Genomic DNA, 25,431 nt, shown 5'->3' with positions numbered 1-25,431 from the left:
AAATTTTTATTTAAAATAAACTTTTGTCTCATTTTAAGCCAATTATTGCTTGGCACAATCTTAAAGGGACTCTGTCACCACTTTCTAACCCCCACTTTTAAAACTATTGTTCTGTCCATGGAGCCCTTGTGATTACTAAGGTGTTGTTATAAGCAAAATCTGCAGGCTCGTTTTGATAAAAAAAACTTTTATCTAACCTGTCAGTCATGTAGATAAGGTGCCCAGGGCGTTTCTCCTGGTCTGAACATGCCGCCCGCCGCTGGCGCCGTTGGTGCCCAGCTCCTCCTCTGCTCTGAATTTGCGCCGCCTGAATATCAAGAAATACGCCTCCGGCTCTCCCTCAGTCCCCCCTCCTTTTCTAAGATCCCACGCGTGCGCACAGGCCTGTGCCTTATGCGCCCGTGCGGACTTTTAGATTCGGCCTCATTGAGCGAAGTGCGCATGCGCACTTCTCTCAACCTCCCGATAACGCGAACACTGCCGCACGCGCGGGATCTTAGAAAAGAAGGAGGGGGGACTGAGGGAGAGCCGGAGGCGTATTTCTTGATATTCAGGAGGCGCTAATTCAAGGCAGAGGAGGAGCTGGGCACCAACGGCGGCGGCGGGCGGCATGTTCAGACCAGGAGAAACGCCCTGGGCACCTTATCTACATGACTGACAGGTTAGATAAAAGTTTTTTTTTATCAAAACGAGCCAGCAGATTTCGCTTATAACAACACCTTAGTAATAAAAAGGGCTCCATGGACAGAACAATAGTTTTAAAAGTGGGGGTTAGAAAGTGGTGACAGAGTCCCTTTAAAGGGGTTGTCCCACGAGAAAAATTCTACATTTTTCAAACCAGCACCTGGATCTGAATACTTCTGTAATTCCATGTAATTAAATAATGTATTATGGCTACTGAGTTATTCAATGAAATTTATGAGTATAGCGCCACCTGCTGTTTGCTTGTTTTCTAATTTCTCTGTCTTCACCCCTGAGAAATGACACGCCCTTTGAGCTGACAGCTTGAAATACACTCACCTAAAGAATTATTAGGAACACCTGTTCTATTTCTCATTAATGCGATTATCTAGTCAACCAATCACATGGCAGTTGCTTCAATGCATGTAGGGTTGTGGTCCTGGTCAAGACAATCTCCTGAACTCCAAACTGAATGTCAGAATGGGAAAGAAAGGTGGGCTACAACAGCAGAAGACCCCACCGGGTACCACTCATCTCCACTACAAATAGGAAAAAGAGGCTACAATTTGCACGAGCTCACCAAAATTGGACTGTTGAAGACTGGAAAAATGTTGCCTGGTCTGATGAGTCTCGATTTCTGTTGAGACATTCAAATGGTAGAGTCCGAATTTGGCGTAAACAGAATGAGAACATGTATCCATCATGCCTTGTTACCACTGTGCAGGCTGGTGGTGGTGGTGTAATGGTGTGGGGGATGTTTTCTGGGGGGCACACTTTAGGCCCTTTAGTGCCAATTGGCCATCGTTTAAATGCCACGGGCTACCTGAGCATTGTTTCTGACCATGTCCATCCCTTCATGACCACCATGTACCCATCCTCTGATGGCTACTTCCAGCAGGATAATGCAGCATGTCACAAAGCTCGAATCATTTCAAATTGGTTTCTTGAACATGACAATGAGTTCACTGTAATAAAATGGCCCCCACAGTCACCAGATCTCAACCCAATAGAGCATCTTTGGGATGTGGTGGAACGGGAGCTTCGTGCCCTGGATGTGCATCCCTCAAATCTCCATCAACTGCAAGATGCTATCCTATCAATATGGGCCAACATTTCTAAAGAATGCTATCAGCACCTTGTTGAATCAATGCCACGTAGAATTAAGGCAGTTCTGAAGGCAAAAGGGGGTCCAATTAGTATGGTGTTCCTAATAATTCTTTAGGTGAGTGTAAATCTAGCAGAGCAATTGGAGCAGTGAATGAGGAGCTCTCTGGATCCATGTGAGGTACAGGGGCTGGTTCTAGCTTTGTTACAAAGAGATTGTCATGTACTACAGGATGTCTGATTTTCTTTTTTTTTACATTATTCATGGGAGAACCCCATTAAAAGGATTTTTGGGTTTGTGTCAGCCCTTTTACCCTGGAAGTTTTTTGCCTTTGCGTTTTGCGCTCCCCGCCTTTCCCAGAGCCATAACTTTTTTATTTTTCCGTTCACATAGCCGTATGAGGGCTTGTTGTTTGTTTTACCATGGCAGTTTAAATGTCCACAATAAATATTACCGCCTGTCATGGATATTATGGTGCCCGCTCAGCTCAGGAGTGGGCACCATCTTTAAAGACCTGGCATGTGACGTAATAGTACGTCACATGTCAGGGAAGGGTTAAAATAATTGTTTATGAAGGCTGTAATTTTGTAATGTATTTTCTTTTACCTTTATTACTACTCTTTCCCGTTTTGGGTTGTGGTCACATGACCGTGTCCATGCACCTCTTTCTTATTTCCTGTGATGTCATTTCCATGGGTGGGGCAGTGATAGGGGAGTGTCTGTGTTACTAGCTGGTGGGAGGGGCGTTGTTAGGAACTGTGGCAGAGAAAGGAGAAGTGCATCATGGGTTTGGTTGGATATAGGAACAGGAAGTGCTACATACAGGTAGGAAACAAACCCGAGGGATTGGTTTACATGGCAAAAACGGGTCAGGAGAGTTCAAACTGAAAAAAAAAAGCACGGGGAAGATGTAGATGAGGAAAGCAACTATATGAGCACATGTGGTAAAAACCATAATAATCCTGGAAAAACCATTTAAACCACTCCCTTTCTGCTAAACCACGCCTCTTGTCACCTTGAAAACCAAAACAAGCTCAAATTATAATTTTTTTGCTTCATAAATAGGTCTAACACTTGATGGGGCATGACGCACCAGAAATATAACAGATTTTGGCACAATCAACTAACCCAGTCAACAACTGGAGGTGTGGCCTTATTAACCAATCAGGTCAATGCTTGCTGTGGAAGTGGGTGGTATGTCTTCTCTTCTGATTGGTCGAGAGGACTGTGCTGCATTCATATGTTTATTGGCATACATTATAATGGGTCAACCTGGCATCTCCACCATGACACACCTTTTCCTCGGCAACGTTTATAGATTAAACTCCTATGCAGAAGATTTTTCTTACCAAAATATGTCCGATTTGGATGCATCCTTAAAGTTGCAAAACCTTGCAAAGAGGTAGAGCTCATAATGGTTTGTTAATCCTCAGTGGCAATCTGTTTTAATGTTTTTGGAGCACCCCAGAAAAGAGTTAATGCAAAAGGGTAAATGTTGTATTGCTAAGTGAAATGTTTTAATTTACTGTAATTGTACACCTAACAGCATTACATGGATAAGTCAGAGTTAACACCTTCACTCAACCCCTTTAGGTTGCTAGGAGATAAACCTGGGTCCACCCCTTGGTTATCAGTTGAGTGTCTGGGTTTAGCTGAGGAAGGGAGAGGACCAAAGTTTTACCAGCTCCTCAGAGCTAGGCCTGAGTTTCAGACAACCATCATCTCTGAGACTAAGCTACTCTACTACAAAAGTACTCCAGGCATTGGAGTTAGTCAGCAAGGTGTTGTGAACATTTTTGGCAGAGAGAGACTTTGCTCTACCCCTCAGCCTGGGAATTAGAAAGACAGAGAAGGAGTTCCACAGCCCTCATCATTGCTGCTATCCATACATTGCTATTGGGGAATAACTACACTGTGATTTGCTTGAAACTTTGCCTTGATACTGTTGGAGGTACTACTACCCCTAGCCACACTTCAGTAACTGCCACTGTGGTCCTTGTGTACAACTATCATTGCCATAGCCACTACCACTCCTTTCTTCCACTTGCTCCTCCTGGGCTTGCTGCACTTTGTTTTCCAAAGCACAAAGCCACAGCCTGCAAAACTGATAAGACTGAATATGTGCTTCAGATTACTACAGAGTGCAGAGAGTATATCACCGGACACTGAGCCATCAAGGAATTATTGGAGACATCAGAGCCTGCAGAATTGTGAATGCAGCTCTGAAGTATAGCACAGGATGTAACTCAGTGTCAGTACAGGATAATTAATGTATGTACACAGTAACTCCACCAGCAGAATAGTGAGTGCAGCTCTGGAGTATAGTACAGGATGTAACTCAGGATCAGTACAGGATAAATAATATATGTACACAGTAACTCCACCAGCAGAATAGTGAGTGCAGCTCTGGAGTATAGTACAGGATGTAACTCAGGATCAGTACAGGATAAATAATGTATGTACACAGTAACTCTACCAGCAGAATAGTGAGTGCAGCTCTGGAGTATAATACAGGATGTAACTCAGGATCAGTACAGGAAAAGTAATGTAATGTATGTACACAGTGACTGCACCAGCAGAATAGTGAGTGCAGCTCTGGAGTATAATACAGGATGTAACTCAGGATCAATACAGGATAAGTAATGTAATGTATGTACACAGTGACTCCACCAGCAGAATAGTGAGTGCAGCTCTGGAGTATAATACAGGATGTAACTCAGGATCAATACAGGATGAGTAATGTATGTACATAGTGACTGCACCAGCAGAATAGTGAGTGCCGCTCTGGAGTATAATACAGGATGTAACTCAGGATCAGTACAGGATAAGTAATGTAATGTATGTACACAGTGACTGCACCAGCAGAATAGTGAGTGCAGCTCTGGAGTATAATACAGGATGTAATTCAGGATCAGTACAGGATAAGTAATGTAATGTATGTACACAGTGACTCCACTAGCAGAATAGTGAGTGCAGCTCTGGAGTATAATACAGGATGTAACTAAGGATCAAGACAGGATAAATAGTATAATTAGGGATGAGCGAATTAACTTCAGATGAAACATCTGAAGTCGAGTCGCATAAAACTTCATTCTAATATTGTACGAAGCAGAAGCTCTGTACAGTATTAGAATGTATCGGCTCCGATGAGCCAAAGTTAATACTTTGCGAAGTCTCGCGAGACTTCGCATAATAACTTCATAAATCAATTTCTGCTGTAAAAAAACATTTCCTGAATGTTTTTTTACAGCAGAAATTGATTTATGAAGTTATTATACCAAGTCTCGTGAGACTTCGTGAAGTAATAACTTCGGATGTTTCATCCGAAGTCGATTCGCTCATCCCTAAATATTAAAGCATCTCATCTTCTTTCTTAGTCTTGTGAGACTTCTTCCAGATTTCTTTGTGCTGCCGATTTATCAGCATGCCCGGACTATTGGATGCCCGAATGGAGGAATTTCGCTGTAATATGATTCTGGTAACTCGCCATGACTACATTTCCAGTTTAACATTGATATAGACTGTCCTTTTCCAAACAAAAAGGTCTGCTGCAAATCAAACCTAAGCCTTCAAAAATGTTATTTCCATATCAAAGCGAGTGTCCTGTATCCAGCTTCTAAGGGAGGAATATTTCAATATTCCCCCATCAATCAGGGACGCTGCTCGGCAGCACAGGCGTGGGCTGTAGCGAGACGTTGCCTGCCAGCAGGTTAGAAAAATGATACCGCAGTGCCGGGTTTTGCAGCGTTGGCATCACAGCATGGTAAACAAACACAAATAACTTGGCCCCTGGCACCGAGCCTTTCCTGGAAAAGTGCGCCTCCAAGAAAATCCATTATGATTTAATCTGGAATCAGTGGGTCTATGAGCAAGAAATGCTGCAACTCCTTCCAAACCAAATCTCTCCAAATGATATAATAACCATGCAGATCCGTGTGCAAAAATACCCAGGGCCGAGAGAATCGCAGGTGGCGGTATTTTGCCGGACTTCTTGAATTACAGACACGACTGTGTTTTCACTTTCTACCTTTCTTATATAAATATTATCTGTTCTCCAATAAGAAACGTGCAGAGAAGGAGGTCACCGAGAGCTCACAATGCCCAGGAGGTAGCTGCGCATTCCAGGCACGTTCCTAAAAGTTGGCACAGGGGCAGCTATGGCACAGGTGCGGTGCTCGGGTCTTGTCTGGGGAAGTAGCGCATTAACATAAAGTTATTTTTCCTCTACAAGACTTTGCTCACTGCTAGAACATGTTCTTTAGTCCTTTAACTCTGCTAGTTGTGCTTAGCCATTTGACACTTAAACACTGAGCCAATTTTACACCTTAAAGGGGCACTCGATTTTGGATAACCCCCTACTTGTTAGGCGGGTTCCTTGACAATTAGCATGCAAAGCGTTCCCCTGGTGAAAATCCCAGCAATCAGCTATGATCAGGAGAGAAACCTGGCAGTGAGTGTTCAGTTTCTCTACAGCACCCCCGCAGGGGAAAATAAGTATTACACCATGTCTTTTAAAATCAATAGGTTGTCTGTGTACTACAGGAGAAGACTGGTCCTCCAGAGAGTGAGATGCTCTTTGTAACCACCTATCCACTCTGGCCAAGAGATAAGGACTCCCCCCCCAATGAAGAGGTTGTGCCAAGTTCGGAACGTATCTCTTATTTACAGGATAGGGGATAACAGTCTGATCATTTGGGGTTGGACCACGAGTACCTGATCCTAAGAACTAGGTTCACATTCCTGTGTATGAAATCAGTGGTATGCCATGCTTTCTTGCTGCCGCTCCATCGTATTGACGGAAATAACTGAGCGTTGTACACCGCTACTTATTGCAGTCCCATTGAGAATGAATGGCGTAATCTGCATTCATATGGGGGAATGGGACTACCATTTTTTGGATCAGTTTGGGGGATCAAACAGTCAGACCCCCACAATCAAATATGTATCACCCATCCTGTATAAAAGGGATAAGATAACAACTTTGCACAGCCACTTCAACTCAGAATTTCTTATTCGAATGGGTTTTCAATACTAGGCACTCCGTTTAAAAACTTTAAAGAGCAGGATCACTCCTATAAACCAAGCATACTGTCTGGTAGAGTTGATCCTGCTAATTAAAAAGATATCTGTCTTGCAAAAATCTGTTGCAGCGTTCCCATGAAAGAAAACTTTTATTCTATGCGCAAATAAAAGCTTCAGTGCACTGAGGGGCGGGGCCTAGGCTCTCAGCTTTCCAGTGCTGGCTACGCCCATTGGTGCACTGAAGCTCTCATTTGTGTATAGAATAAAAGTCTTCTTTCTTGGGAATGACACATCTGATTTTCACAAGACAGGTATCATTTTAATCAGCAGGGTCAACCCTATCAGCCAGTATGCCCGGTTTGATAGGATTGATCCTGCTGACAGTTGCATTTTAAGGACTTCAAGAGCTCTAAACTGTATTCTATCATAGCTTTTGTTTTATATGTAGCTGTGGCTTTGCCTTTTGTAGTGTTTTAGGGGGTACATACCATTCACCTTAATCAGAGACATAACTTTATTGGAAATAACTTGGCTATTAAATATGTTTATGTTTTTCTAATTATTTTACAATTGTTTTCAGTCTAAATTATTTAAACCAAGCATTAATATTTGACAGGGGCATAGCTAAAAGCTCATGGGCCCTGGTGCAAGAGTTCAGCTTGGGCCCCTGTCCCTCAGTGCTTGTTGGCAAGGGTCAGGGGAGCACATAGCCTTCCTGCTGCCTGAGGCAAACATTGAAAGGGCACCCCCTCATGCCAAATTATTAACCTAACCTCTTCCCTCCAGCCAGAGGTGTAAACTGACCAGTATGCGCTTTCTATAATGCCAGTGTCTTATGTGGCACAAGGGTCTTTGGGCCCCCTGAAGCTCATGGGCCCGGTAGTAACTGCTACCTCTGCACCCCCTATAGCTACGCCCCTGATATTTGACATGGCTGAGGACCTCTGGAATTCCCCAGAACACCAGTAGAGAACCGTCAATCATGGCATCAGCAAGCCGGGAAGTCACCCAGGAAGACCCCTCCATTTACCCACATGAAGGAGAACTGGTCCAACTCCTGTAATCAGAGTTTTCATTGACATCCCAGGCCACAGAGGACGACACTAACATGCCCACAATTTAACCCAAAACTGTGGAGGCAATCAATGTCCTCTACAGATTTTAATGTGATTGTTCCACGATTTTGCCAGAAAATAGTTGCTTCACCGGATAGACCAAGCGGCATTTACCCACACAGTTTTGTGGCTGTTTTCTGGTAATATCGGGCAAAACCTGTAGCAGTCACATGCTATTGTGGTTTCTGGTCACATCGCAGTCTTGTCAGTGTCATCCTGTGTCACCTCTCTCATCTCAGTTGCGAGGATACAATTTCTGGGACTTGCGTGCTGCATGTATGTCGGGCTACAGGGAGGGTCATGCGTGATTTCATAGGAAGGGTTACCTGCCAGTGATATTGACGATTTTGCCTATTATACTGTTTTAGTGCTATAATTTTAGTGGGATGAGCACTTTTAGGTGGAGCCCCACAGGAAGCTCTCAAGACAGGGTGCAAGATCAGCTCCAGGTGTAGTGCCCTGGTGTAAGGGTACTTTGGACTAAGAACATTTGTGAACATTTGCCCTTACTGCTACTATGCAAAGCCATCAACTCCCTACTTTATTGCACTTTGAAGGGTTAACTTGCACTGTGATTTATGCTGCTGTGTGCACTTATACTGTTTCATATTGTTGAACTGTATTTTATATGTTTATTTTAATATATCCTGTTCATTTGTACTGTTAGTACACTAAATCTGCACTGCACTTTAGAATGCAGAGTCAGCTAAGGCTAGTTTCACACTAGCATCATAGCATTCCGGCAGGCTGTTCCGGCATAGAATGCCAGGAATCGACTGGACAAAAAATGGTATTTGGCTGATTCTCTGCATATTTGACGGGTTGTGGCCGTATATCCGCTGAACCCCATTATTATTATTGGGGCCGGACTGTAAACACTAGTGTGAAACTAGCCTAATACCGAGAAACGTTATGACTTTCTACCTATGCAAACTTTTGAAGGGGAAAAAACAGACACCTTGACCTTTTGACTGTCCTGAAAAACTGCTTAGTCATTCCCATAGACATGCATTGAAACTATACAGTTCTATGACACACAGAAATTGTAACACTGTTTCTGTTTAAGCTGTGCTTCTCCAAACCACCGCTCCCAATAGAGGGTTCTAGTTCACTTAGAAACTGTTCATAAAGAGAGTATTCAGAGCCCTTAGTTGTCTACAGATTGGAACCAGTGCTTAATAGAAGAGACCCTTCTGGCCTGCAGATATGGACCAGTGTTTAGTAGGAGAGACTGCGACAGACTGCATGAGTGACCAGAAGAAGACGTTGAGATAGGGACACTGGGCCACAAACCCTGGGTCATCAGCCCTGTGACCAGGAAGCCAGCTGGAAGACTTGGCCACAGACCCTGGGCCACCAGCCTTTGGCCAGGATACCTGCCTTCGGAGAGAGAGAGAGAGAGAGAGAGAGAGGGACATCTAGCTCAGGTCTTTTCTCAACACAAAACCTTCTTCTACCAGGGAGGACACTGGAGAAGCCAGCTCAGTGCCTCACCTTTATTGTTTTGCACTTGAGTTCCTCCAGTAAAAAGCACACTGGTTTACTGCAGACCTGGACATATTTCCCATTGTGATGAACCAGTCCTTACCATCCCTTTTTAGAGAGCAGCAACACATGGTGACATCTCAATAGAGTCTAGGAGGACTCAGCATAGTGTTGGGATTGGCCACTGCACAGGGTTTCACCAAGAATGTAGCAAAGGGTGCACCAGAGCCTACTGATGACAACCAACCAATTTCACTATTTCGTGGAACATTCCAGGCAATATTGTATTATACCAAGGAAGAGCAGGACACATGGATTGTGCCATGTTTGCCCCCTTAGGTCCTGTCCTTGATAAGATCTATAGCGCAATTCATCCTGATACGTAAGACAATGAGGGTAATGACAAATTTAGGAAGGACACTAGGATACACACTAATGGCTTTCATAATAGGGGAGGGTGAGTGACAACCCTTAGGGACCTTGCATTGCTGTCATTAGGGGTTGTTCCCTTTTATTCAATACAAAGTACAATATAAATATGTTCCATTGACCATTTAAGGGAAAGTAGCCGTTTATTTTACCATAACTATAGGGCAGTGACCATATGTGCCGCCCCATCTGTATCGCATTGCCAGGATGTTTTTATTTGGATGAGAAGATACAAGTCTATCAGCGACGGATTTTAGGCTTTTACTACAGATGTGAATCAAATCAATTCCAGATACGAGAGGTCGGCGCTGTCCTGAAGCTCATATCTGCTACCTTGCCTGGTGCGTTGGTGAATTCTTTAGGGATAAGACTTAATGCGGAGCAGTAAGGAATGCCACTCGTTTCCTTATACAGTAATAAAGCTCCTGGTCACCAGGATGCCGGACTATCAGATCTTTTTGGATTGCCAAACATAGAGAATTATGAATTGTCACAGACATTTCTCCTCATATAGACCTTCTCTTAAAGGGGTTGTCTAGATTAAAAAAATGCCTAAAGAAAGGCTCAGAACAGTGTAAAATAATGTATAAGTTAGAGATGAGAACATTTCCTAAAATTCGTTTCTGTCCGATTCTTTCGAATCAGCCAAGAAATTCTATTCGGGAACGAATCAATTCTATTCAAATAGAAAGCTGTTTCAATGTCTCTCTCTCTGCTTCTACTGAATCGGAATTGTTTTTCAAAAATTTGGGTTAAATTTAGATTCTTACGAATCAATTCAATCATCTCTAAAATAAGTTATTTTCACCTTACCGATCCCCTGCGAATCCTGTTCCGATACTTTCTGGTTCCCACCAGTCTCTATTTCCTGCTCCCTCCTGACACACAGGAAATGGGTGCTCAGCCAATCACTGGTCGACGGTAACCTGCCTCAGCCAGTGATTGGCTAAGCAGTGGGACCAGGAAGTAGAGACTGGTATGACTGGGAAGCAAATAATCTGTAAAGCGAGCATTGACTTATATTATTATTTTAATAGTTAACAAATCTTATGAGGAGTTGTTTGAAACGGCCAAAACGGCGTCTCGTATGCGGACCCAAACATAGGCCGAGTGCATGAGGCCTTATACAAATGTGCACTTTTGACCAATTTTGTAGCTGCTGAGGACTGAGCACATATCTAATATAAGACAGTTTAGTGTTTTATCAAACCCTCTCAACCAAATCCAAAAACACTAAGGGATCATGCTCACGATCGTATGTATTTTGCGGTCCGCAAAAAATACGGATGACATACGTGTGCATTCCATGTTTTGCGTAAAGGAACAGCTGGCCCCTAATAGAACAGTCCTATCCTTGGCGGAAACAGAATGCACACGGAGTAATTTTGATATTAATTTTTTTACGTATCCATTTAAATGAATGGTGCCGCATACGGACACGGAAAGAAAATACGCTCAAGCGGTAAAAAAACGGATCCTGTTGCATCAGTTGTAATCCGGTTGAGCCTTTTCTGTCTGAGATCAGTTTTTTTTAGATGCCCAAAAAAAGTCCTGCATTTTTTTCCCCCGTCTAAAAAAATGGATCTCAGACGGAAATGGCTCAAACGGATGACAACTGATGAAACAGGGATCGTTTTTTTTACAGGATCCTGTTTTGTTTAGTTTTCTCTTCTTCTGACGGATCAGAAGAATGGAAAATAAAACGTAGATGTGAACTCTGCCTGAGGGCTCATGCACACAAACCGCCCGTGCCATGCATTGGAGACCCCAAGTTGTGATCCTCAATGCACGGGGACTGTCCGTGTGGCCTGCACTGGCGGATGCAGACCCAATGAACTTGAATGGGTCCGCGATCCGTCCGTGGTGGCGCAGAGGCCCGGACCGAACGGTCACAGGAAGCGCTCCGTAGTTGCTCTGTGGCCTTTCCGCTCTGTATCTTCCGGATTGAGGACCTATTCAAGTGAATGGGTCTGCATCCGTGATATGGTGCGCACACGGCTGGTGCCCTACATTGCGGACCCGCTGTATACGGGCATGGCCGGCACATGGTTGTGTGCATGAGCCCTAAGGCTGGGATAGACTTTGGTATATCTCATAAAAAATAACACACCTTGCATGTATGGAAACTTCTATATGCTGTTAATCTTCCAGTCTTTCCTCTGAGTTTGTCCCTCTGTCTTTGTACTATGAATGAAACAGTTCTGTCTCCCTCTCTACCAGCAGGAAGTCACAGCACAATCTCAATCGCCAGCTAGTAACTCGTTATCATACAGCCAATCAGCTCATGTTAATAAACCATCATAAATCTCCAATTCTCTACATCACACGACACAATTCCCAGCTTGCAACAATCAAGTTCTCCTGGAGATGGGATCGATAAATATAGATAGATAGATAGATAGATATGAGATAGATGATAGATATGAGATAGATGATAGATATGAGATAGATAGATAGATAGATGATAGATAGATGATAGATAGATATGTGATAGATAGATAGATAGATAGATAGATAGATAGATAGATAGATAGATAAATATTAGATAGATAGATAGATAGATAGATAGATAGATAAATATTAGATAGATAAATATTAGATAGTTAGATATGAGATAGATAGATATGAGATAGATAGATAGATATGAGATAGATAAATAGATAGATATGAGATAGATAAATATTAGATAGATAGATAGATAGATAGATAGATATGAGATAGATAGATAGATATGAGATAGATAAATATTAGATAGATAGATATGAGATAGATAGTAGATAGATAGATAGATAGACAGATATAGAGTATTCTGATAATGAATCAGGGAATTTTTAGGCCTCATCTATTAACGCACCTATTTTAGATCATTTGTCACTTACTTTGATGTGAGCTGATGGATCTGGAACAGTCTGAATCATGTCCCTCCAGCAGTCTGCCTTTCATACCATGCATTCGGTTCTAGGTGTAGCTGTGAAGAGAGAGTAAAAATCGAATGTCTCTTTTTTTTTTTACATATATTTTATATACTGTATTTACTTATTTTTCATACTTTATAGCCTCTCAATCATGTATGGAGCTCATTAATTCACTGTAAGATCGACCTAAACAGCTCCTCCAGATAATGTTCCTGGCATCCGGCTAAAATTAACAAAATAGGAGGAGCATTGTAAACTCCTCCCTGTCTTTGAGCTTTTCTCAACCAATTAGAAATGCCAGTTAGTGTCTTTAACATTGCTGATTTGCTAAAAGCAGACAGTGATCTCCTCACAGTATTCCTCTCAGAAGTCCTTTCCAGCTGGATGCCGGCCACAGTATACAACGCTAAAAGTCTTGTTCTGAGAAATTTTAATATTCAATGGTCTAAACTCTTTTTTGCCATCTTCTTGCATAAAGGGACACAGACCTGTAAAATATAGATACTGGTGTATGATCTCTGATCACATGACCTGTATTAGCCAATAGAAGCTCGCCTCACTGACATACACAGTTTTACACTAAGTTTCCATAACGACTCAGCCATTTTCATTCACTGTTATAAGGACAGTATGGATGTTACTGTTAAGGGGATGGGGCACTGTGGATGTCACTGTTATGGGGACACTGTGGATGTCACTGTTATGGAGGGTACTGTGGATGTCACTGTTATGGGGGCACTGTGGATGTCACTGTTATGGAGGGCACTGTGGATGTCACTGACATGGGGGCACTGTGGATGTCACTGTTATGGGGGCACTGTGGATGTCACCGTCATTGGGGCACTGTTGATGTTACTGTTAAGGGGATGGGGCACTGTGGATGTCACTGTTATGGGGGCACTGTGGATGTCACTGTTATGGGGGCACTGTGGATGTCACTGTTATGGAGGGCACTGTGGATGTCACTGTCATGGGGGCACTGTTGATATCACTGTTATGGAGGGCACTGTGGATGTCACTGTTATGGAGGGCACTGTGGATGTCACTGTTATGGAGGACACTGTGGATGTCACCGGTTTGGGGACACTGTGGATATCACTGTTATGGAGGGCACTGTGGATGTCACTGTTATGGGGACACTGTGGATGTCACTGTTATGGGGACACTGTGGATGTCACTGTTATGGGGACACTGTGGATGTCACTGTTATGGAGGGCACTGTGGATGTCACTGTTATGGGGACACTGTGGATGTCACTGTTATGGAGGGCACTGTGGATATCACTGTTATGGAGGGCACTGTGGATGTCACTGTTATGGGGACACTGTGGATGTCACTGTTATGGGGACACTGTGGATGTCACTGTTATGGGGACACTGTGGATGTAACTGTTATGGAGGGCACTGTGGATGTCACTATTATGGGGACACTGTGGATGTCACTGTTATGGGGACACTGTGGATGTCACTGTTATGGAGGGCACTGTGGATGTCACTGTTATGGGGACACTGTGGATGTCACTGTTATGGGGACACTGTGGATGTCACTGTTATGGGGACACTGTGGATGTCACTGTTATGGGGACACTGTGGATATTTTTTATCCACACACACAAACAATAAATGAAATAGACCCGTGCAATGCCGGGTAATTCTGCTAGTGGTTTATAAACTATTCCTATCTAGCAGAGCTGAGTTTATTCTTTTCCCAAATGTTGCACAAAAGAAACGGTTTCAGCTCTGCTATACCTGTGTGCTCCATATTTCTTCCCGTAGATTATACGCCTCCTCTGTATCATATTCTATGCGTGTTCATTTTGGCTCACTGTATCAGTTTTAGTGTACAGAATATATACAGCCTGTGAGATTATAGGGTAACTAGGCGAAGGTGCGCCCTCCCTTACACCCACGTCCGTCAGCTCTTGACTGATGGACGGCTTATTTTCCCAGCAGTCTGACACCCGCTTCTCACGTTGCACTCTTTTAAAACAACTTTCATTATATTTTAACCCTTCAGGATGTAGCATTTTCATAAAAGTATCCAAAAGACAATTTTTTAAAATGTTCCCTGTTGCCATAGACTTTTAAGTGGTATACGTTGTCATTTTTCATGGCACCTTTACCGTATAAGTATTTTTGACAGAAGAGGAATCATTTACATCATTAACAACATCTTTCTTGGTAAATTTGTTGCATCTAAACCCCAAATCTGGATCAACCCCAAACTCGCCCAGGCAGGGTTTATGTAAACTCTAACTATTCTGGCCAGGGGAAACTAAATTTGGCGAGATTGTCTCTGAAAATTTGGAAGAATCCCAGCAAATTCAGTATTGTTGGCAATTCTAAATTTATTTTTATATTAATATTTTTCAGTCTTTTTTCAAAATGAAAAAACACCACAACGAAGCCTGGAGGACCACAATATCAATCTGCGTTGCTGTATCTGGCACATTACAGGAGGTAACAGAGCCCAGTGGACCCTACCACCTTAAAGGGGTTGTCTCATCTCAGACAATGGGGGCATATCACTAGCATATGCCCCCATTGACTTATACGTGCGGGTCCCGCACCTAGATTGAGAACCGAGCGGGCAAAGTCGTGGATGGAGGACTCCGGTCTGGCCACCCTCAAGCACCACCACTCCCATACACTTCTATGGGCCTGATGGAAATAAGAAAGAAATAAGGCCCCCTATTGTTTCCCCAGTGGTAATAAAGCTCTCTGCAGACCCCTCACTAGTAATAAGGCCCCCATAGTGCTCTTAGTAGAAAAAATGCATATCTATAAGTCCCTTCTATAGAGCCCTCAGTAGTAATAAGAACGCCTAATGTCTCCTGGATTTAAAATGCCTCCCAGTGTCCCTAGTATTTATAATGCCCCCTACTGTTATAATGTTCGCCCTGAAGTGCCTCCAGTATTTATATTCCTCAGTTTAGTGTCCTCAGAAATTATAATTCCTCAGCCCCTCCACCATACAATCCTATGTAAATAACATTATTTCCCTCCCTCCGCCAGAGTCCCATGTAAATACCATCACACCATCTCTCCAGACCCCTCCAATATACAGTCCCATGTAAATAACATCCCTCTCTATCTACAGCCCCCTCCAATATACAGTCCCACGTAAATAACATCACCTCCTCCCCGGCCGCTTTCAACATACAGTCCCGTGGAAAGAACATCACCCCTTCCCCAGCCACCTTCAACATATAGTCCCATGTAAAGAACATCACCCCCTCCCCAGCCACCGTCAACATATAGTCCCATGTAAAGAACATCACCCCCTCCCCAGCCACCGTCAACATACAGTCCCATGTAAAGAACATCACCCCCTCCCCAGCCACCGTCAACATACAGTCCCATCTTCCCCTTAATATTCTGTCCCTTGTAAATAACATCACTCTGCCATACACCTTCAACATACAGTCCCATGTAAATAAAATCACCCCCTCCCCAGCCACCTCCAACATGCAGTCCCATGTAAATAACATTACCCCTCAACATTAAGTCCCATGTAAATAATTTCATTCCCTCCCACAGCTGCCTTCAACATTTAGTCCCATGTAAATAACATCACTGTGCCCCAGCCACCTCCAACATGCATTCCCATGTAAATAACATCACCCCCTCAACTTTCAGTCCCATGTAAATAACATCACTCCACCCCACTGTCCTTTCAGCCCTAACATACAGTCCCAGTTAAATAACTACAACTCCCAGCATTCCTCTGCCTCTCCCTTTGCTTACCTCTCCTCATGTAGCAGACCTCACCACAGCTTTTTTCCTAGGACTTCTCTTCACTGGTCAAATGATGAAGACATCATCGCAGGTCCTTTTCAGCTACTGCACTAAGAACTAATCACGTGGACTGTGATGTCATCACAGGTCCTTCAGCTATTGCACGGCATTAGATTCAATTATATTGCCGTCCTGAGGATGGCAACACAGTTGGATCTATCTGGCAGGCAGTTCATTCGGGCCTGGGACTAAACATCAGGGGCCCAAGTCCCGAATGTTTTAACCTAGCAATTCTCCTGCTGACTCCTATGCTTTTAACATCTAGATTCCAAGTTCTCCCTTTCTTGTAGCTGAGGCTGAAACTTTCACAGAGATCAGTTAGTCTCTGAATCCTGGGTCCTAAGGAAAAAGAGCATTTGCACTTGCTTCTCTCCTCACTCACTAGACTACTTCTCCCTCTAGAGAAGAAGTAGGACTATCCCACCCTTGCCAAGAGGGGAGGAACACGGTGATTAACCTTGTCCCTGCCAACCACATACCAGTCATGGTGGGTGTACATAACATTCAATGACGTTACATAACATTACATTACAAACCATTTGCAGATATCCCCTTACTGGGTTATCGCATATGCACCTAATTTATGATGAAGCTTGTGCCTTGTCATAAATTGGTCTCAATTTCTGGCAGTGCAGCAGGTTTAAACGTCAGTCTTTAGTAAGTCTCTCTTATAGTGTACAATAGAGTCATCATTAGCTTACCTACTGATAATGAGATGACTCTGCTCATCTTTTCCCATCTGCACAGCAAAGCTGGAAAGTTAACTGCAGAAAACAGGAAGTGTCTACCTATTTTGTCTGCTCTAGCGGCCGGTGTGAGAACTTCAATAGTTCATGTTTCTAAGGGAAAAAAGGCCTAATTTAAATAATATTCTTATAATTAGCGACTCCTGCCAATTCTTGAAGAATTACTGTATTCAGAAGAAGACTTATCCCTCCAAGTGTTCCCTGAGCATTAAGAGTGGACATTTCCAAGTCATTTGCTCATGTATTAACATACTTATGATGTACGATACAGAGTAGAGCACGGACCACCATGTCACTTATTAATAGGCATTAGTCAATGGTCCATAAGGTAACAATCTCTGCCCGTTCCTCCTGGGTGCCAGATATACCAAATAAAACAGGGTCGGTTGATATTTTTGGCAAAGGCTGACGTCTTCACTTTCACATGTTCCACGTGCCAAATGCCAAACGCATACCAATAAAACAATAAAGGGCCTTGTTCCTGCTGAGCGCTACATTATATCACATCACTATATAGTAAAAGGTATACATGGCAAACTTTTTTTGACTGGACTTGTTAAAAAAAGTAAAAAAATATATTATTAACCAGGACTATTAGTGATGACTGAAGCCACATGGAACTTTCTTTCCTCTTCAGAAGTTATCGCGTGGATGACAACTCAAAGGGTCTTTTGTAACCTTCTGCCATTTATTTTTAATTGTTCTGATGCATGTATGAAGATCTTGATTCTTATTACTCTTTTTTTTTTTTTGTATATACTCTATTTAGAGCCATGTGTCTCCATGGTAACAGACTACCAAAAAATCCTATGTAGTCAGATCCTGTATAGATGTTCTACAATTTTTCATCTGCCTCTACAGATGGTAGAAATGGTATCCGAAGTGACACTAGATGTATTGAACAACTTAAAAAATGGCAGCCATAGAAACATGTCTTAGCAGCACAGTGCACTGACAAAAAAATATATATATCAAAATTTTTTGGCTTAAATAGAAACTTGGTTTCAGCCTTTTAAACCACAAATAATAACATATTACCAAAGCTTACATGGGTCATCCAAAATGAGAAAATCAAAACTGCTTACTTTGAAAAACAGCGCCCCACCTGTCCTAAGGTTAGGTGTAGTATTACAGTCCAGTCCTATCCACATCAATGGAGCTAAGCTGCAGCAGCAGGCACAACCCATGGACAGAAGGTGCTATTTCAGAAAGGAAGCAGCCAGGTATTACTAAGTGTGAAAGGCTTTTCTTAGAATTTCTAACACTCTGTATCCAAAAGGCGATTACATTTCGGCACTAGAATTGTATGAATTTGCTGTGAGCGTGACCATTTTCTTTTCCACATTTTTTCATTTACATCCGTTGACATTTTTTCTTGTAGTTTTATTTTTGTCTATTTTAACTGTTCTCTAAAACCTAACTGGATAATCTTCTCCGGCTCCTAGACAGATCCAGTACTATAGATCTACCTGATGAAATGTACACATCTGCACCATAGCCTTCATCACAGACCTCATCATATTAATATGACGGACAGGACAATGAAACATGACAACCTCCATGGAGGCCTCAGGCACTGTTGGTATCCCTGATGTAACAGATCTGCCACTGCTTTGTGATATACATCTAGGGTAGTATACGATAACATTCAGGCCCAGAGCCTGAGGCTGCACTACTGACAGACCCTGGTGATAGCATGCCTCCTTCTGGCTTCTGTCAGATGCAGTGTTGTCTACATGGCTTTCTGTCACAAATACATCAATATCTGCATCTTCTTGAACATTTGCAGTTACAGTCAGTATGTATATGTGGGATTTAGAAGAGGACATTTTTTCACCTGAATATTTAAGCCATTGAAGCCTTATAGGGTTTTTCCTATCCTTTTTTTAATCTGAATTCAGCAGCTGAAGCACTGCATATTTTTGCCCTCATTTGCTTGTTTTACATGTCAGCACTTTCCTTCTCCTGTTCTCAGCATCAGCGCATCCTGGCAGGATGTTTACATGCAGAACTTCCTGTTTTTTCATCCCACTTCCTGCTGGGTTTTCTAACCAATCCCAGCATGCTTTGCTCTGTAATGTTTCACGGGGCTTGTGCTGCATGCCACACTGTTACCTCTGCAGGAATATGCGGTGTTTGGGGATAGAAAATCTTAATAGGACTGGAGAACCCCTTTAAGCTTATTTTAATTAATTTTGGACAAATGTGTTAATTTTAGCAGGACAGGCGGATCACCTAATGTGCGCTCGGATCTCCTGGCTCTCAAGTTGGGCAGATGAGTTGGGCAGACTAGATGGGCAGACTAGATGGGCCAAATGGTTCTTATCTGCCAACACATTCTATGTTTCTATAAGTTGTATTTTAGCATTGGTGATTCTTTTGATGAAATAAGATGCCGCCAGAGTTATATACCGGCAGATTGCTCCCTCCCCCCAATGCACGCACCGCTAAACCGTGAGCAGGAGAGATGGCTGTCGGCTGAACAAGTGAATGCCTGACAACTCTGAAAAATAGAAGCCAGCTTTAGACTTTTTGGGGGTCATTTATTAAGCTGCAATCTGCGCCAGAAATACATTTAATATAGGCATATTTCTGAAAGTAAATGACTCTAATTAAAGTAGAAATTAAAAACATGTTTTTCCCATTTTTTATATTATCTTAAGTGTTCTATTGAGTCACTTAGTTTATGCCACCTATTATTTTATGTGCCTTTACGGCCACTGATTGGCATTGAGTGTTGCTGCTTAGCTAAGCTTATAGGATAGGTCATCGATTTGAGATTGGCGGGGTCCATCTCTCAGCACCCTCGCCTATCAGTTGTTTGAGGAGGCTGCAGTGTTCCCGTGAGTGCTGCTAGCTCCTTGAGGCTTACCAAGCATAGCGCCGTATATATTGTATAGCGGCTGTGCTTGGCATTGCAGCTCAGCCCCATTTGCTTGAATAGGGCCGAGCTGCACTAGGCCATGTGACCAATGAACGTGACGTCACATGTCCTAAGAAGAAGCCTAGGTGATCATAGACCTCCATGGCCTCTTCATACAGCTTATCCCAGGACCCTCGCCAATCTCAAATGGATGATCCATCTCAGGCATGCTCAACCTGCAGCCCTCCAGCGGTTACAAAACTACAACTCCCAGCATGCCCGAACACCCACAGCTATCAGCCTACAGCAGGGCATTGTGAGAGTTGTAGTTTTACAACAGCTGGAGGGCCGCAGGTTGAGCATGCCTGATCCATCTAAAGGGCCCCTTTAAACTTTATTTAAAGAATCCCTATCACATATACAGTACAGATGAGCAAATTGATTCATCACAAATTTCACAAAAATTCTGCTGACAAATGAATCCAAAAAGTTTGGCAATTTGCTTCGGAAAAAATCCAGAAGACGTCACCAGCGCCATTTTACTGTAAAAATTGGTGGTAAAAATGGCAGAGGATGAATATAGAAGATCATCGGAATCTGACAGGGAGGGGGGCTTGTCCTGATTGGTATCTGAGGCTGACAAACTGTGAAACACTCAGGGGGCAGAATTTGAGCAGGTCCTTAATTCTCTGCATCTTGGAGAGGTCTGGCTGAAAGAAATTTTGGACACAAGCCAGAAATCTAAGTGTTGTAGGGACAGTTTAGAGGCACAATTAGGTAGGTAGATTGAATCAATCGGTACAGAAGTCAAGGTGTTATCAGGAAAAACATAGGGTGGGTGTGTGGTTCATACTGGGGGCAGCAAGTGGAAAGTTCCTGTATAAACTGTAAATTCTGCAATCACTAAAATCCTGCACCAACCTCATTGATTTATGTACATGAACAGCCAACCTTATTAAAAAAAAGAATAAAACTCAAGTTTCTACAGTTCATAAGTGTTTCATGGGCTTTTTCCCAGCTCCTCCAGCACCAACAGCATTTATTTTGATGCAAATGCTGCACAATCAACCTTTTTTTTTTTTCTCTAAAAAAGTTTCAATTTTGATTCTGTTAAGAATTAAGCACTTCCACTTCCTACCGATGCCCCATGCGGCCAATTGGGGCATTGGTAGTTGAGATGAACACTTTCAGACTCGCTGACGAGCCTGAAAGTGTTCATGCTGCAATTAATTTTTTGGCCACCAGATGGCAGGCCAGAATAAGAAATGAGCAATATTCAGTTTAAATCGCATTTTAAAAATCCCTGATAGAACAATATGAAAAATTTAAAAAACATAATTTATAGGCTCATATATGAGCCTCAAAATCATCACAAAAAAAACGTTAAACAATATATAAAAAATAAAAAAAATATTAAAGTTTAAATCACCCCCATTTCCGTATAATTAAAAAATAAATACCTAAAAAACAACAAATATAAACATCATGGGTATCACCGCGACCAAAACGCCCATACTATTAAAATATAATTTTTATTTTCCAATATGGCAGATGGCGTAATGGAAAAAAGGGTCAAAATGGCCGATTTGCCATATTTTCATTGCTTCTCTTACCAAAAAATTTATATAAAATGTAATCAAAAAGTCATGCACACTACAAAATGGCATAAATAAAAACTACAGATTGTCCCACAAAAAATTAGACCCTAAACAGCTCAGTAGACATAAGTATAAAAAAGTTGTGGGGGTCAGAATATGGTGATGTAAAAAAAAAATTCTAGCAAAGTTTTAATTCATTTTTACACTATTTAGACATAAAAACCTATCAATATTTGGTATTGTTGTGTTCATACTGACCCAAAGAATGAAGGGCATGGGTCAGTTTTGCCGCAAACGAAACGCCGTGGGAACAAAACCTGTAAAAAGGTGGAGGAATTGAGTTTATTTCCAATTCCACCCCATTTGAAATTTTTTGTTACTGCTTCCCACTACATTTTATGCCAAAATAATTAGTGGCATTAGAAAGTACAACTTGACCCACAAAAAATAAGCCCTCCTACAGCTATGTGAATGGAAATATAAAAAACTTCTCGCTCAAGGAAAATAGGGAAGACAAATAAAAACGCAAAAACTAAAAAAACTCTGGTAGTAAAAGGGTTAAAATGGCCACCAGCAACCTGTCCTAGAATGTGAGCAGGATTGGCTGCCTCCACTTATAGAACCGTCTAGGGGAGGCGGTGAAGGTGCGAGGCCTCACTATAGACTACACACTGGTACACGCATATACTATATATTGGTGAGTTTTTCTTTCAGGCTGCTCAGCCATGATGGTATATTGTAGGCAGGATCACATCATTACCATCTATTGTAAAGCGTAGTGTGTAGTGAGACCAGGCCTCCTCGCCCACCTAGGCAGCTCTGCAAGTGGTGGCAAACAGTCCTGCTCACATTCTAAGACAGGTTCCTGGTGGCCATGAATGAACTAGAAACTTAAAGTGGCCCTGGAAAAAAGACTAAAAGTCGCCCCGTTTTGTAGTCAGGTCCAATCTGATGGAAGGTATGGCCAGCAATACCATATTGTAGCACATTATACCACCCCAACAGAGCCAAATACCACAGTCCATCACAAAATACTTCCAGCTGCACAAAATACATCCCCAAAAACTTCCACTGGGCAGCCGTCAGGAGGACTAAGGCGGCTTTCTGACTTTCCCTGTAAGGTCTATGGCCAACCTGCCCCTGCTGGTGGCCATTTTAAATGATTCCCGGAGTTCATTGTAATTGGGCATTTCAGTGCATCAATATACCATGCAGTTTTAGTTAACATTTAGTATTGTGTCAATTTACCTTGCAGTTCTATTTAAAGTGCAACTGCCATTTTTTTTAAATATATAGGGCAATTGATAATAAACTTTTTTATACATAATTTACTTATTGATTTCGAATTTTTTATGAAAAACGTACCCTGAAGTTGTCTTTTGGCAGGGAGCTACCTGTCTTTACTGTTCAGCGCAGTACTGAATAGCGAAGACGTTCCTCACTCACTGCACTGCTCTGCCCTCACTGCCTCCATCATATATTCCCTTAAGCTGGCCAAAAATACTTTATATATGTCTATATACTGCCCTAACATCGGTAAACTGGCAGCAGTGTGTGCTGACAGTGTTCGTGCGATATGTATGCCTGTGCGCTCGCTAACTATCTAGCCACTGAGAGATACAGAACAGCTGGAAGTGAATATTTGGACGCTTGTTCAGAGCAAGCCACAGTTTTTTTTCCATAACATCATGTGTGTTTAAACACAATCTTCCCCCAATAAGGGACAATTTTTGAAAAGTTTTTTTTATTTTAAAAAGCATAAGAAATGCAACAGTGCAGTGTGTTTTCAAACATGCTGTTTGTTAACACCGTCAATCATGCATTTACCCATGGCCATACAGTGTCACTCTGACGTTAATTACTATTGCTGTTATTGCATTAAAAAGCTTCAATGGGGTGGGGGAGAGCAGAAATTTTGAAAAATGTTTTTTTTTTAAAAGAGAGCAAGACAAGAGATAAAAAATATGAATCCCCAATTTGAAGCACTTTTGATTCGTTTAGAATCGAATCGACCCAAATTGAATTTTTGGTCTGATTAAAAAAAGCTAAATAATTAATAAATGCCGCGGCTCACACTAGTGCGTATTGGATATTGGAGGGTTCACTATCAATTTGGGTCACCCAATCCCACTCCTCCTTCTGGTATGTATGTAGGATAGAAAATTTATTAACATCCGAAAGAAAAAAAATTTGGTCACTATATGTATATTACACCACAAATAATAATAGTAATAAAAATATTAAAAAAAATATAAACAAATGTATAATATTTAGTGATTCATTATTATTCCTACTCCATTATTCCACATGATTAGACAGTCCATAAAATAACTCTCCAAGCAAAAATTCATATAATGCGTTGTGTTTGCGTTTTTGAATGAAAAATAGATGAAAATGTCCCAAAAATTCATTCCAACAAAATAATAAAAATTAAAACATTCAAATTACCACAAACATAATCGATACTTAATTTTTGTAAACATAATAGTGATAGATCTTCATGATTATATATTAAATAGTTCAGATATGGGAATTAATGGATGCAGAGTCTTTGGAGTGAAATAATATAGTTAAAATCACTCAATATGAATAAAGCTCCACTCTATAGATTTGTTATTTAATAATGACGTCCATAGGTGCAAATACTGCAGACACTGCTTAATTGGATATTGTAAAACATTCCAACAGCAATGTATTATAGCACTTACTTTTTGAACAACCAATAGAGGTATCGGGGGCTGTCAGGTCCATAAATGTTGGGACATCGACACAATTCTAACATTTTTGGCTCTATACACCACCACCATGGATTTGAAATGAAACGAACAAGATGTGCTTTACCTGCAGACTGTCAGCTTTAATTTGAGGGTATTTACATCCAAATCAGTTGAACGGTGTAGGAATTACAGCAGTTTGCATATGTGCCTCCCACTTGTTAAGGGACCAAAAGTAATAGGACAATTGGCTTCTCAGCTGTTCCATGGCCAGGTGTCTGTTATTCCCTCATTATTCCAATTACAATGAGCAGATAAAAGGTCCAGAGTTCATTTCCAGTCTACTATTTGCATTTGGAATCTGTTGCTGTCAACTCTCAAGATGAAATCCAAAGAGCTGTCACCATCAGTGAAGCAAGCCATCATTAGGCTGAAAAAACAACACAAACCCATCAGAGAGATAGCAAAAACATTAGGTGTGGCCAAAACAACTGTTTGGAACATCCTTAAAAAGAAGGAACGCATCGGTGAGCTCAGCAACACCAAAAGACCCGGAAGACCACGGAAAACAATTGGGGTGGATGACCGAAGAATTCTTTCCCGGGTGAAGAAAACACCCTTCACAACAGTTGACCAGATCAAGAACACTCTCCAGGAGGTAGGTGTATGTGTGTCAAAGTCAGCAATCAAGAGAAGACTTCACGAGAGTGAATACAGAGGGTTCACCACAAGATGTAAACCATTGGTGAGCCTCAAAAACAGGAAGGCCAGATTAGAGTTTGCCAAACGACATATAAAAAAGCCTTCACAGTTTTGGAACAACATCCTATGGACAGATGAGACCAAGATCAACTTGTACCAGAGTGATGGGAAGAGAAGTGTATGGAGAAGGAAAGGAACTGCTCATGATCCTAAGCATACCACCTCATCAGTGAAGCATGGTGGTGGTAGTGTCATGGCG

General features: G+C 42.0%; 1 protein-coding gene across 1 annotated transcript in view; it reads right to left on the bottom strand.

Annotated features, from left to right (window-relative positions):
* The window catches only part of ERG (ETS transcription factor ERG), a 223,991-nt gene that overhangs the window by 126,417 nt on the left and 72,143 nt on the right, over positions 1 to 25,431 (bottom strand). Inside the window, exon 2 of the mRNA XM_044284371.1 lies at positions 12,717 to 12,805. Coding sequence (XP_044140306.1) covers positions 12,717 to 12,755 — 39 coding nt within the window. The 5' untranslated portion in view covers positions 12,756 to 12,805. The remainder of the gene's footprint in view (positions 1 to 12,716; positions 12,806 to 25,431) is intronic.

This window comes from Bufo gargarizans, chromosome 3 (genome assembly GCF_014858855.1).
Source record: "Bufo gargarizans isolate SCDJY-AF-19 chromosome 3, ASM1485885v1, whole genome shotgun sequence".
In the NCBI taxonomy this organism is placed as follows: Eukaryota; Metazoa; Chordata; class Amphibia; order Anura; family Bufonidae; genus Bufo; species Bufo gargarizans.
This window is presented reverse-complemented; position numbering and strand designations above follow the sequence as displayed.